Raw genomic sequence first — 15,446 nt, 5'->3', positions numbered from 1 at the left:
CCCCCAGTGGACCGAGAAGCGCCCTGTTACTGCCGCCCACTTTCCAAGTAGGTCTCTGCACGACCTGGCTCGCAGCACCAAATTTGTCATGGAGAAAATATAGAGAATCACCAGGAGACACAGAGAGTTCTTCAAGAAGTAGGTCTTTTATTTGCAAACAAAAAACCATGACACACTCAGAAAGCAGATTCTTGAATGCTCACAAACCTCAGGGTCAGTGGTTTTTTAGATTTTTTAAAATCATGTTTCTGTTAGCTTCTCAGCATGTCCAACTATATTAATCAAAAGTACCTCACTCAAGCCACTCAATAAACCAGTGATGTTAGTTCCCATTATCTCTTTAGTTGTGCCCCTATAGTTTTTCCTACACTCTACTTAATGTTATTTTAATGTCACGGTTAGATATTTAGTGTCAGCTTTTGCAACAATGGTCTTTAATTCCAGACCATACTAAATATTTTCCTAATGTCATGATTAGATATTTATTATCATGTCGACGACAGTGACCTTCCATTCCAGACTAACCTCTCATGATTCGATGTTTAGCTATTCCATCTCTTTCAATAGTCTCCTGTCTCAAGCTGACTCTGCTAACCACTAATTAGACATTTAATGTCATGTCTGAAATATTTATGGTCCCAATCCTGCCATGATGATATTTAGCAGGGAGGCTAACTTTACTAACTGTTATCTCATCTCGTCATAATGACCTTACAGCCTCAACCTTACTCTGCTAATTGGTGTAACAGCATTCCACTATTCTTATCCCATCCTGCATTCCACAGACCCCTTGCAACAGATCAGCAGTGGTCTCCATGTTTTAACCCTTCCCTTCCTTTCATGCTCTTTATTTTCCATATAGCTCAGTTGAGAGAGAAGATGATCGAACTGTTTGTCAATTCAGTTGTGTGAGCTGAATTGGTTTGTTAATTTAGTTAAGTCAATTGGCTAATTGGTTCAAATGTTTTGAGTAAACCCATTTTGTTAATTCAGGGAAGCTAATTAGTTAATTTAATCAAGTAAGCTTAATCTGTCACTTAATTCAGTGAGTAGTCAAAAGGTATGGCACTGGAACAGCACAGCAGGTCAAGCAGCTTTTAAGGACATGGAGAATCGATGTTTTAGGCATAAGCTTCTCGCATGCTGCTTGACCTGATATGCTATCCCAGTATCATCCCTTTTTGACTCTGATCTCCTGTATCTGCAGTCCTCACTTTCTCCCAATTCAGTGTGTAGACCAGCAGGAGGTGGGAAGAAACAGCAAGCCTGAAGAAGGCTTACACCCAAAATGTTAACTTCTCCACCTCCTGATGCTGTCTGGCTTGCTGTGTTTTACTTTGGATTACAGCATCTGCGTCTTGTTTCTCTGGATAACTCGGTGAAACTGGTTAGTTTATTTTAGTCTGTCAACTCGGTGAAGCTGGCTAGCTCGTGAAATGAGGTGGCGATAGCTAGGTTGTTGGTTATCAAGGTTGCGAGAGGAAAGCGGGGGAGTGGGGCTGGGAAACGTCTCAGGCATGGCTGGCTGCCTGAGCAGACTGGATGGGCTGAACGGCCTAATTCCCGCTTCCCCCGACCCGCGCGTGCAGGATGAAGCCGTTGGTTGACGTCACTGGAAGAGGACGGCGCGCGGGGGCGGGAGCTGTCTCGAGCTGCGGCTCCTTAAAGCGGAGCGGCTTCGGGGGAGACTTTCAGGAGGAGGGACGGGCTTCGGGCTTTAAGGAGGTTATTGTTGTCGCTGTAAACTGCTGCTTTAGTCTGGGTTTACATTTTCCCAGGTTATCCGGCAGCATGTTCAGCTGGCTGGGGGCGCATGACCGCGGCAAGAAGGATCCCGAGGTATTTCAGACAGTGACGGACGGCCTGAAGAAGCTCTACAAAAGCAAGCTGCTTCCCCTGGAGGAACATTACCGCTTCCACGAGTTCCACTCGCCCGCCCTGGACAATGCGGATTTCGACAACAAGCCCATGCTGCTGCTGGTCGGTCAGTACTCCACCGGCAAGACCACCTTCATCAGGTGAGCACACACCAGCCGGACCCTCACTCACTGTCACCCCCCTGGGTGAGAGGGAGAGGGTATTGCACAGGGGAATCAGGCTGCACTGACCCTCACTCACTGTCACCCCCCTGGGTGAGAGGGAGAGGGTATTGCACAGGGAAATCAGGCTGCACTGACCCTCACTCACTGTCACCCCCCTGGGTGAGAGGGAGAGGGTATTGCACAGGGGAATCAGGCTGCACTGACCCTCACTCACTGTCACCCCCCTGGGTGAGAGGGAGAGGGTATTGCACAGGGGAATCAGGCTGCACTGACCCTCACTCACTGTACCCCCCCCCCCCCCCCTCCCGCTGCCATGAGTGAAATCTGTCCCCAGGATGGGAATGTTGCTGTTTGGAGAAACCAGATTCCCCCCTGTGTTCATCTTGCCCAGGGTAGAGGTCTCACTGAAGAGAGAAATGGCTTTTTGCATCTGACCTTTTAATCTGTATTTAATATACACAGGGAATAGAATCAGACAGCAAGAACGCAGGCATTTTGGTCAAACTCCTCTGTTGACCAGGCATCCCAATCTGATCCCATTTGGCCCATATCCCTCTTGAGTCCTTCCTATTTGTGTTTACAGCTTGGTTTGATTGTTAGTTCTGTCTACCTGACCTGGGGAATTTATAATTTCTGTTCTTCCTTCTCTACAGGGGTATTTGCCCTTCTGATCCTCCTGTCATGTTTATCTGCTCTCCAATGTTGGATACTGTAGGGGTGGGTCCTTGGGATGGTAGCATTTAGCCAGTTTCTGGTATGGTGACTGGTTCTACTGTAATGAGGGATGTGTCTGGAAGATTAATAATGAGAAAAGCTCATACAGTATGGGAGTAAGTCAAATCGTCAAGGTAGACCAGAGCTTGGCAGAGCATGAGGTAGGACTGATAAATTAGCATTGCATTTCAATACAAGAGGCCTGACAAGCCAGATGAACTTGGGGCAGAGCTGGGGACGTGAGACTGAGATATCATAGCTATTATAGAAATGTGGGTCAGGGATGGGCAGGACTTGCAGTTTTAATGTTGAAGTGTTAATGCTATGGGAGAGAAACAAAGGGGGTCAAGAGAAGAGGGCATGTGGAGTATTTCTTTTTGTTTGGTTCGGGATAACACTATCCCTGTACTTTGGTGAATCTTCCAGGAATATTTCCCTGTGAAAGCATAGGTAGAACTGAGAAATAAAGGGACAATCACCTTGTTAGGATTGTGTATTATAGTGCCCTTCTCCCTGCCCCCAATAATCTGTAGGAAATTGAGATGCAAAAACGTAAAAGTATCCCTAGAATAATAGGGTTGTAATGGTGGGGGATTTTAACTTTTTTTTTCCCCAATCCTGGAGTGTCAGTGTTAAGGGCTTGAATGGAGAGGCATTTTTAAGGAAGTTCTCCTGTATGCACTTGATCAGTATGTAGATGTTCCTACTCGAATAGGAGCAATAATCCCTTCAGTTGGGGAATGAGGCAGGGCAAATGACTGAGGTATCTGTGGGGGAGCGCATGGGGCAAATTACCATAATGCTAACAAAGCTCCTATGGAAAAGGATAAACTTGATCCAAAAAGTTGGAAGTTCTAGATTGGTGTAGCCAATTTTGACCGTTAGGGAGGAATTTGAAAAGCTGGGGGAGGGTATGCACAGGAAATGGGATGTGATTGGGAAGTGAGTCAAAATAATGAGTTCACAGGCAGTATGCTCCTGTTCAGTGTGGAGGGCAAGGCTTGGTAGGTGTATAGGAATACTGGATGACAAGAGAAACTGAGATTCTGGATTAGTGGTGCTGGAAGAGCACAGCAGTTCAGGCAGCATCCAAGGAGCTTTGAAATCGACGTTTCGGGCAAAAGCCCTTCATCAGGAATAAAGGCAGTGAGCCTGAAGCGTGGAGAGATAAGCTAGAGGAGGGTGGGGGTGGGGAGAAAGTAGCATAGAGTACAATGGGTGAGTTGGGGAGGGGATGAAGGTGATAGGTCCGGGAGGAGAGACTGGAGTGGATAGGTGGAAAAGGAGATAGGCAGGTAGGACAAGTCATGGGGACAGTGCTGAGCTGGAAGTTTAGAACTAGGGTGAGGTGGGGGAAAGGGGAAATGAGGAAACTGTTGAAGTCCACATTGATGCCCTGGGGTCGAAGTCTTCCGAGGTGGAAGATGAGGCGTTCTTCCTCCAGGTGTCTGGTGAGGGAGTGGCGGTGAAGGAGGCCCAGGGCCTCCATGTCCTTGGCAGAGTGGGAGGGGGAGGGGGAGTTGAAATATTGGGCCACGGGGTGGTGTGGTTGATTGGTGCGGGTGTCCTGGAGATGTTCCCTAAAGTGCTCCGCTCGGAGGCGCCCAGTTTCCCCAATGTAGAGGAGACTGCATCGGGAGCAACAGATACAATAAACAGAGGTTCTGCTCAAGAGAAAGGCATATGTCAGACATAGCCAGTTGGAGTCAAGTGAATCCTGAGAGAAGTAGAAAAGCAGTGGGAATATAATCAAGAGGGAAATCAGAATGAACATGAGGTAGCTTTGAATAGTTATGGATAATCTGAAGAGGTTGAGTACACAAAAGGCAGAAGAGCAACTAGGGGGAAGAATTGCTCTCTCTAAAGAGCAATGTGACTCCTGTGTGAAACCACCCAAGATGGGTGAGATACTAAATTAATATTTCGCACCCTCTCCACGGTAAATAATGACATGGACGCTGTGGTACTTGGAGAAAAAGAAATAGTGATTGTATTGAAAAGTCTTCATCCAAGAGAAGAGGAGATGCTGGAAGTCTATCAAGGTAGATAAATTGTCAGTATTTCCCGAGCATTGTAGCAAGCCAGGTAAGATTACTTGGTCCCTTTGTGAATTTTCTTAGATATTTGTCATTGACAGCCACGTGAACTAATGGAAGACTGAAGATTGGCTAATGTGCTATTGCTTAAGGCTATAAGCAAAGTCTGGCAACTATACACTGAGCCTGACCAGTGGGGGTCAGCTCTATTCTCTCCAGTTACTGTTTTGTCCTGAATATTTGTAGAGTACCTTTTGGATTTCCCTTAACCCTATTTGCCAAAGGTATTTCATGTCTCATATTTTTTTTTGCCTTCCTGATTTCCCTGTTCAGTGTAACAGGCAATAGAAATATACTTTTCTAGGGATTCTTTTTAACTCGACTATCTATACCTTGACATATGCTTCCTTTTTGTCCAAATTCTTTCTCTAGTCATCCAGCATTCCTTCCACCTACCAGCTTTGTCCTTCACCCTAACAATAACAGTGTCTCTGGATGTTATTTTGCTTTTGAAGGCTTCCCATTTTCCAGATGTCTCCTTACCTGTAAACATCTGCCCCAATCAACTTTTGAAAGATCTTTCCTCACACTGTCAAAATTGGCCTTCCTCCAATTTTTAGTACTTCAGCTTTTAGATCGGTCTATCCTTACCATTATTTCAAAACTCACAGAATTATAGTCACTAGCCCCATAATGTTCCCCCAACTCCAGCTGTTACTCACCCTGCCTTATTTCCCAAGAGTAGGTCAAGTTGTATACCTCTTTCTAGAGGTGCACGTATAAACATTCAAATTTTCTTGTGCACTAAACAAATTCTGCACCCCCCCCCCCCCCCCCCCCCCCAGTTGATGTTTGTTTTTTCTTCCCCTACCATAAGTACCCTAGTATTCTTACAGATAGCAGAGGTCTCCTTACAAGTTTGTTTCTCAATTTCCCTCGGACTATTGCATTATGTGGGGGGGGGTTGTATAAAGACTCACTGTGATTGAAGAAATAATCTATCCTAATATGGATTCCTGTTAACAGGCAGTTTGTTCACAGGCTTCTTGCATGGAGTGAAGAAGCCACTACTTTAGAGACCGTGTGCTCTGTTTTTCTAACTATTGGGTAAGCATTCTCAGGATGATACATTGCAACACTGTCTCCTGTTCAATTCCTACACAGGAGAGAAATCCCTGGTATCATGACTTTCATGAAAAATAAAATTTCCATAGTTCAGTTAAATGAATGTGGTGAAGTATTGAAGATTTTAAGAGGAATAATTCCACTACTTCAGAGAAGGAGTCTGCATTAAATGGAGAGCACTTGGCCTATTGTATACCTGGAATACACAGACAAACAGACATTGGAGATGAAGTCAAATAGTGTGTGGGGAATGGCTTTCAGTCCAGCAATATTCTGGGTGCAGTCACACTAACATCTTGTGCAGTTCCAGAACCTCCTCCCAGATTTGAACCAGCATTTTGTTTGGAATAAATATATTAAAAATGCCATTTGCTCTACCCATTTTGTTTCCTGCATCAAAGCACAGTTTCACATTTCCTTGACTCTTTAATTCAAAATAAAGATCCCAAGAGAGTTTGGGGTGGATGTGAAGGGATAGGAGAACTTGAGCTGGTTTAGGCTGCCATAAACTGGTTTCCCTGTTGCTGTTCTCCACAGTAATTTTTAAAATTCAGATGGTGAGTCCCACTATCTTGTCAACAAATGACTGGGACAGACGAGCCAAAGAGGAATTCAACAAAAGCTGTAACACAATGAACCCAATGTTGTTGCGCTCATCCTCTTGCCGCCCGACAATGGAACCTGACCAAGTTTACTGACAAGCTGGTGTTTAATTGATTATGACTAAACTAAAACCAACATATTAATCAGTGTATTCAGTCTGCAATATTACATTGCTCTAGTCATTTGTAGTCAATGTAATACACTTAGTCACCATGGGATTGACTCTGCTCATTCACCAAGATACATTGTTGGACTTGGTCCTTGGAAATGAGTTGGGCCAATTTGGATGAAGTGGTAGTAGGAGACAGGAGACCGTGATCATTGGAGCTGATGCTACAAGATGGTGTTGGAGAATGACATGCAGCGATTCAGGGTGAGAAAAACATTTGACAAGAAAGCTGGTCAGATTGACAGGAGCAAAGAGGATGGCAGGAAAACCAGGAACTGAAATGGGCTACCTTCCAAAAAGAGATGGTTGAGGTCCAGTTAAAGTATGTTCCCTCCAAACAGGAGAAGGTAGGACAAAAATCGAATCCCTCAATCAGAAAGGAGGTAGAAAGCAACATTGGCAAGAAAAGTGCTTCTAAATAAGGTGTATGGCAGAAAATACAGTTAAGAAGCTGTTGGCATATTAAAGGTTCAGAGGTGAGGCAAAAAAAAGCACATTATGACAAAAAACGAGCAGCTAACAAAGAGGAATCCCGCTCTTCAATAGAGAGATAAGAAATCAAGGAAGAATAGAACCGATTAGAGACCAGAGAGAGGATTTACAAGGAGGGAGGTGGTATGGCTAAGGTGTGAAATGAACACTTTGCATCTATCTTTAACAGAAGAGGAGGATGTTGCCCAGGCCATGGTGACCGAGGAGGGAACATGGTCACAAGAGGGTTCAAACAGGGATAGGGGATACAAGCTGTCGTTAATATCTGGTCCTTTTGATTTGAATTCGTTTTTCTGTGAAGCGGTACAAACACCAGAGAATGCCACTGTACTGGAAAGACTAGGAAAGTAGATTAAACCATTGGGAGGTGCTGCCATATAGAGAATGATGCACCCACCAACAGATTCTGGGGCAACTTCCGTGCAGTTAAGTCTATTGAATGGACTCTCTGCTCCAATGATGCTGAGTGTGCTACATCGCACAGGGCGTACAAGAGAGATCAATGTTACCTGTAGTCCTCCGTCTAAATATCTTGTTCTGAGCCTTGCTGTGATATGCCTGTAGTGCTCATAAACAAAGCTTTTCACTGTACTTTGTACACCTGCCAATAAATCAATTACCTGGATCCAGCAGTTTTCTGAACCTCCACTAATCTGAGTGACACTGAACTGGATTGAGAAACAACCTTTCTCCTCGTCCCCTCTACTATGTCCAGTGTCTGATTATCAGGAAAAGGGAATATTCTATTGCCCATGTAGAGAGTGGAGTTTTCATCCTGACCTGTTGTTCCTTACAACAGTAACCAGTGTTCACCGCTTCCACTCTCTTCCCTCTTTCTGGTTCCTGGGCCACTCCAATTCAAATTTGAGGTGTCTATAGTGTGACTGGGAGCTCATGACGAATTCTAAATGCTTGAGGAATGTGTCTGGCACTTTGTGGTTCCACCTATAAGATCCTTCCCCCTCCAAACTCCACTCCACACCCGCCTTCTTCCTCCCCTCCTGTTCCTGAGCCTCCATGCAAGTTCCCACTTTCCTGCCCCCTTTCATTGTGCTGCAGAGTTCAACAAGTGCAACCTCTGACCTCCGACACAAGAGCACAAAGGTGACTGTTGTATGTCACTTTTAAATAAACATCAGGTGCCTCGTGATTCTCGTGTGTAACTAACTTTCAGATGAAGGTGGAACATCATTACAAAAGGGGCTCACTATAATGAGTAATGATGGGATACAAATCAGTTTCCTGCTCACAAGAATTCATCTTGGAATGGAGAATTTTTAGTACCTATCTCATTACATTAGCCACATATTTTCCACTCCTTCAGAGCTCCTGAAATTTCCTTGAGTGTGCCTGTGATCAGGTTCACCCAGTAAATGTCTTGTTCTTCCTGCAGCTCCCAGTGTGTATTTGATTGTTAACTCCATTATAGAGTTGAAATGATAAATCCATTATAGAGAACCGGCGACAAAACAAATAACATACAGGAGTTCTTCCAGATGCTGTGATGAAAGACTCAATTTTTACAAATGGTGAACAGTCTGTTTAAACACTTTCCAGTAACTAAATAATTCAGTGTGGAACTCGCTCAGAATGAGTGTGTCAGAGAATGATTTGAAATCTGACCACTGCATGATTTCACATGTAACAACTTCAGTACTTTGTGGTCCGCAACATATCCTAATTACAATGAACTAACTCATCTACAGAGTGGTCATTCTGGAATTATATCTGGCACCAGATCCTTCTTAATCCCCATGTGGGAATAAATCATTTTTAACAATTACAACAGAGAAATTTTGCTGTAGTGATTAATGTTTGTTTCCCAATGAAAGACATGGCACCCATGGACAATTGACTTTCACCCCTGTAAGTACTGTTTGAAGACTTTAAGCTCATGTCACAAAAATGTCCAGAAATTGATCAGAAATGAATCTGAAACTATCCAATAATTTGGATTTGAAGAGGAATCCTCATTACAAAGACTATTAAAATGAACAAGCAGTCAGAACTGCTCTGTCAGGGACAGATCAACCAGAGCTGGAACCAAATTCTGGTTATTGTGTGGCTGGAAAACCACATAGTTCTTCCATATTGGGTTGAGGGAGTGGAGAGGAACATGGCAGATGGAACAGGATTTTGAGAAATGTGATGGGAGCAAAATATGGACCAAATAAACAAGTGGAATGTTTTGAATTGGTGAGTGACTGGAAAATGTTGGTGTTCAGAATGGCGTGAATGTCCTTTTTGTGAACCGTAGAAAGTTAATGGATAGGTTCAGCAAGCTATTAGAGAAACAAATTATATTGTATCCTTTTGTTACGACGAAAGTGGAGAGTAAAGAAAGTTTGCATCAATTGTAGCGGGGATGGGCTTGGCGGGGGGGGGGGGGATATATTGTCAGGTAAGTGAGAAAAAGCTTGGCCTCCATCAAGGGGCCAGTTTGTAGTTAGGGAAATGTTGGTTCAGCTGGGACAAATTTGGAGGGGAGTGGGACTGATGGATCTGGTGGGGTTGAGAGGAAGGTGATGATGTGTTGAAGAGGCAGTGTCAGGTTCAGAGGTTCAAAGAATGCGGTGTGGTGCTCCCAGGTCTGGAAGGAGAAGTCTGTTCTACCTGGGTCACTTTGGGTGGGGTTTCACATTATTGAGGTTGGGGGGGGGGGGGGAGCGGAGCTATGTATTGTGTGGTGAAGGAGAAATGCAGGTGGTTGTCAATTCTAATCCTGTTGGTAGGATTAGGGGGTGTCTGTTCAGGGGCAGCTTTTGGTTGTAATGGAGTTGGGTCGAAATAAGGTTTCAAGCCTAGGCAAAAGGAGGGGTTGTTCTTTTGCTGGTGATGGATAGGCGGGAAGTGTCAGTTCCAATGGGACTGTGGTAGTGAAGGGGAGTAGTGGGTCAGTAATGAGGTATTGGCAGACTCCTGGGATTGGTGGGGAGTTGAAGGTATTTTGGGTCCAGCTGGGTCAGTTTGTCCAGTCTGCCTGGGTCATGTCGGGGATGTTATCGGGTTCAAGGGAAACAGCGGAAGTTGTTAGTGGCAATGACTGGTTCATAAATGGTGTTTTGAGGCCAACTTTGATGTTACTGAGGCCGAATAATTTTGAATGAAGAGTAAATGCTGTATTCTTGGTTAGGGATATAATGACTGACTGTCAGTAGATGGCAGTATTTATAAACAGGATTGAAAATGTGTCGCTGGAAAAGCGCAGCAGGTCAGGCAGTATCCAAGGAGCAGGAGAATCGACGTTTCGGGCATGAGCCCTTCTTCAGGAATGAGGGAAGTGTGTCCAGCAGGCTAAGATAAAAGGTAGGGAGGAGGGACTTGGGGGAGGCGTGTTGGAAATGCGATAGGTGGAAGGAGGTTAAGGTGAGGGTGATAGGCCGGAGTGGGGATGGGGGCAGAGAGGTCAGGAAGAAGATTGCAGGTTAGGAAGCTGGTGCTGAGTTCGAGGGTTGGGACTGAGACAAGGTGGGGGGAGGGGAAATGAGGAAACTGGAGGAATCTGACTGCATCCCTTATGGTTGGAGGGTTCCTAGGCGGAAGATGAGGCGCTCTTCCTCTACCATCGTGTTGCCATGGCCTGGCGATGGAGGAGACCAAGGACCTGCATGTCCTTGTTGGAGTGGGAGGGGGAGTTGAAGTGTTGAGCCATGGGGTGGTTGGGTTGGTTGGTCCAGGTGTCCCAGAGGTGTTCTCTGAAACGTTCCGCAAGTAGGCGGCCTGTCTCCCCAATATAGAGGAGGCCACATCGGGTGCAGCAGATGCAGTAAATGATGTGTGTGGAGGTACAAGTGAATTTATGGCGGATATGGAAGGATCCCTTGGGGCCTTGGAGAGAAGTAAGGGGGGAGGTATGGGTGCAAGTTTTGCATTTCTTGCGGTTGCAGGGGAAGGTGCCGGGAGTGGAGGTTGGGTTGGTGGGGGGTGTGGACCTGACGAGGGAGTCACGGAGGGAGTGGTCTTTTCGTAACGCTGATAGGGGAGGCGAGGGTCCGTTTAGAGATGGCGGAAAGGACGGAGGATGATACGATGTATATGAAGGTTGGTGAGGACCAGTGGGGTTCTGGCCTGGTGGCGATTGGAGGGGCGGGGCTTAAGGGCAGAGGAGCGGGAAGTGGAGGAGATGCGGTGGAGAGCATTGTTGATCATGTGAGGGGAAATTGCGATCTTCGAAGAAGGAGGCCATCTGGGTTGTATGGCATTGGAACTGGTCCTCCTGGGAGCAGATGCGGCGGGGACGAAGGTATTGGGAACATGGGATGGCATTTGTACAGGAGGCAGGGAGGGAGGAGGTGTAGTCTCGGTATCTGTGGGAGTCGGTCGGTTTATAGTAAATGTCTGTGTTGATTCGGTCACCCGAGATAGAAATGGAGAGGTCGAGGAAGGGGAGGGAGGAGTCTGAGATGGTCCAGGTAAACTTGAGGTCGGGGTGTAAGGTGTTTATAAAGTGGATGAACTGTTCAACCTCCTAGTGGGAGCACGAGGCAGCGCCAATACAGTCATCGATGTAGTGGAGGAAAAGGTGGGGGGTGGTGCCAGTGTAGCTGCGGAAGATGGACTGTTCCACATATCCTACGAAGAGGCAGGCATAGCTGGGGCCCATGTGGGTGCCCATGGCTACTCCTTTGGTTTGGAGGAAGTGGGATGATTGGAAGGAGAAGTTGTTCAGGGTGAGGACCAGTTCAGTCAGTTGAAGGAGGGTGTCAGTGGAAGGGTACTGGTTGGTACGGCGGGAAAGGAAGAAGCGGAGGGCTTTGAGTCCTTCGTGATGGAGGATGGAAGTGTACAGGGACTGGATGTCCATGGTGAAGATAAGGCGTTGGGGACCGGGGAAGCAAAAATCATGGAGGTGGAGGGTGTGGGTGGTGTCCTGAATGTAGGTGGGTAGTTCTTGGACTAAGGGGGACAGGACCGTGTCGAGGTATGCAGAGATGAGTTCGGTGGGGCAGGAGCAGGCTGAGACAATCGCCACCAGGACAGAACCCCACTGGTCCTCCACTACCACCCCACCAACCTCCATATACATCGTATCATCCGTAGTCATTTCTGCCACCTCCAAACGGACCCCACCACCCGGGATATATTTCCCTCCCCTCCCCTATCAGCGTTCCATAAGGACTACTCCCTCTGTGACTCCCTTGTCGGGTCCACACCCCCCATCAACCCAACCTCCACTCCTGGCACCTTCCCCTGCAAGCGCAAGAAATCCAAAACTTGCACCCACACCTCCCCCCTTTCCCTCCAAGGCCCCAAGGGATCCTTCCATATCCGCCACAAATTCAACTGCACCTCCACACACATCATTTTCTGCATCCGCTGCACCCGATGTGGCCTCCTCTATATTGGGGAGACAGGCTGCCTACTTGCGGAACGTTTCAGAGGACACTTATGGGACACCCGGACCAACCAACCCAACCACCCCGTGGCTCAACACTTCAACTCCACCAAGGACATGCAGGACTCCTCCATTGCCAGACCATAGCAACACAACGGTTGGAGGAAGCGCACCTCATCTTCTGCCTAGGAACCCTCCAACCACAAGGGATGAACTCAGATTTCTCCAGTTTCCTCATTTCCCCTCTTTCTCCTCCCCCACCCGACTTTGTCTCAGTCCCAACCCTCAAACTCAGTACCACCTTCCTAACCTGCAATCTTTTCTTCCTGACCTCTCCGCCCCCACCCCCACTCTGGCCTATCACCCTCACCTTAACCTCCTTCCACCTATCGCATTTCCAACGCCCCTCCCCCAAGTCCCCCCTCCTACCTTTCTGGGGACACTTTCCTCATTCCTGGAGAAGGGCTCATGCCCAAAACGTCGATTCTCCTGCTCCTTGGATGCTGCCTGACCTGCTGCGCTTTTCCAGCAACACGTTTTCAGCTCTGATCTCCAGCATCTGCTGTCCTCACTTTCTCCTTTTATAAACAGGATCCCCGGATTCTGAGATGGGTCATTGGAGGAATTCCCAATATGGGCACATGTATATAATCTGTCTAACAAACAGTTATTGTATTCACTAGTTGGCAGGTATAATGGTATACCTTTCTCTAGGTAAGGAGACCAGAATTATACAATGTGCAGTTTGGGCAAGACAGAACAATTTCAGAATTAAGCACCTCTCACTGTTCAATATGTAGGAAAAAGGCTTTCAGAAAAATTTCATTCCAATTCCTGTGTAAAACATGTTTGAATTAATCCACCTTTTTATTTTATTTTATTTGATGAAAGAGATTTTTCAAGATTTCTGACGTCTTGTTCAAACTCCTTCAGGAAATCAAATACTAGTTGTTCATATTCTTTCCATTCAAATTAACTGTGAGAAGTCCTGCAATGGAATTAAGAATATAGACATTTAATTCTCATTTCTTGTGATAAAACCTGTCTGGATCTGAGTAGATTAACAGGGCAATAAGAACATTAATCAGTCTTCCGACCTTTTGAGAACCCTCCATCATGCAGTTCAATTGTGATTACAGAAACAGAATCAATAGGTGATCAGAATGGACAGAACTGTGGCTGATAAGGGGATGCATTTTTGTGAGGTGTTGCAATAAATGGATTGACACTTCAGAAAATTGAACAAGGAAATTTTGGGTGTGCCAATATTTGAAGGAAGCATTACTTGGGATAGTAACTAGCAAAGCAAATGGAATGTTGAGTTTATACTGAGGATGGATTACAGAATGAGGGAGGTTTTGCTGAACCACAGTGGAAGTCTGGAATTGCCCCAACTTGAGCATTGATTGGCATTTTAGGAAATATGTGAGGTTGCAAAGAGGTTTTATGGAAATGGTTTCACAAAGGAGGACTAAGCAACTGATGAGAAACAAGGAAATGGAATATGAATGAAATCTGGTTTTTAAAAAAAACATGGACTACAAAAACCCATCTACTTTACTCTGCCATTCAATGAGATCATGGCTGATCAAATAATAAGACCATCAGACATTGGAGCACAAATTAGACGACTCAGCCATCAAGTCTGCTTCACCATTCAATCATGGTTGATCAGTTTCTCAACCCCATTCTCCTGCTTTCTCCCGGTAATCCTTGATACTCAAGAACCTCATAAGACATAATGCTCAATTCCACTTTTCTGTCTTTTTCCCCATAAGCCTAAATTCTGTTGCTGTTTAAAAATCTGTCTATCATAGACTTGAATGAACTTCATGACCCAGCCTCTGCAGTCGTTCTTTCCCTCTGAGAGAAATAGTTCTTGCTCCTCTCCAGGTTAAAATATAACCGCTAACTAACTGCTTGTTGACCCCGAGAGCAATGACCCATCATGGGCTTTCCACTGGAAATAATTTTCATTTGTGCACATTTACTCCCGTTGTAATGAAGGAGCACTCTCTACCAAGTTTCCGACTGGAAAAGATGCACAAGAGATCCGGTAAGGTTAGCAGTTTTCTTTCTTGACTACATTCGTGAACCAATAGGTTTGTTTTCTGACAATCGGCAATGATATCATCATTGTGATGATTAGGCTCCAGATACTTATTGAACTCATTCCACCATTTCCTGCTGCAGGTTTGGAATCCGGATCCCCAGAACGTTAACTGGGGTTTTTTTTGTGGGGGGGGTTAATAGTCCAGCAATCATACGGCTAGGTCATTGCCTCCGCATGTCAGATAGTTTGTTCTTACATCGCTTCCAAAATGGTGACCAGCTTCTGGATCAATTCTGTCAGAGCCTGGTTTGAAGGTAAATTGAATTCTTTTCTGTTTTGTTTGGGTTGTCTTACATTGGGAGCCCAGAATCTGGATCTTCTGGTCCACAGCTACAAGATCTATACAGTTAACAATGGACGTCCCCGAATTAAACGCAGCTGCAATGCTGTTCTCAAACTGTTAGGATCTGACTGTAGCTAAGGGTAGTGGCCACAAATTGAACTGAATTCTTTCAGCTAATTGACCTATCAAGGCTGTCCCTGGTGAGAGATGAACATCACTGAAGGCAGACAAATGCCAGAAATGTTTCAGACTACAGGTAACTACAGGTATTAATCAAGAAACTCTGAATGTTCTGGGGACCTGGGTTCAAACCCTGCCAAGGCAGATGGCAGAATTTGACTTCTGTCTATTTTTGTGGAGTTAAGAATGTACTGATGACCATGAAACCATTGTCAATTTGTCAAAAAAACCCATCTGGTTCATTAATGTCCTTCAGAGAAGACAATCGCCCATCCTCCCCTCACGTGACTCTCAACCTACAGCAATGTCGTTGACTTGTGCTGCTATCTGAATTGGCCAATCAAGCCATTCAGT

General features: G+C 45.6%; 1 protein-coding gene across 1 annotated transcript in view; it reads left to right on the top strand.

The window, feature by feature from the left end:
* The first annotated feature begins 1,590 nt into the window (after positions 1-1,590).
* Positions 1,591-15,446, top strand: part of LOC140454017 (EH domain-containing protein 3-like) — a 93,373-nt gene continuing 79,517 nt past the window's right edge. The window contains exon 1 of the mRNA XM_072548953.1: positions 1,591-2,018. Within this exon, the coding sequence (XP_072405054.1) occupies positions 1,591-2,018 (428 nt within the window). The remainder of the gene's footprint in view (positions 2,019-15,446) is intronic.

The sequence above is a fragment of the Chiloscyllium punctatum genome, chromosome 3 (assembly GCF_047496795.1).
Source record: "Chiloscyllium punctatum isolate Juve2018m chromosome 3, sChiPun1.3, whole genome shotgun sequence".
NCBI lineage: Eukaryota > Metazoa > Chordata > Chondrichthyes > Orectolobiformes > Hemiscylliidae > Chiloscyllium > Chiloscyllium punctatum.
The sequence above is the reverse complement of the archived record's forward strand: the minus strand, read 5'-3'. Positions and strand labels throughout refer to the sequence as shown.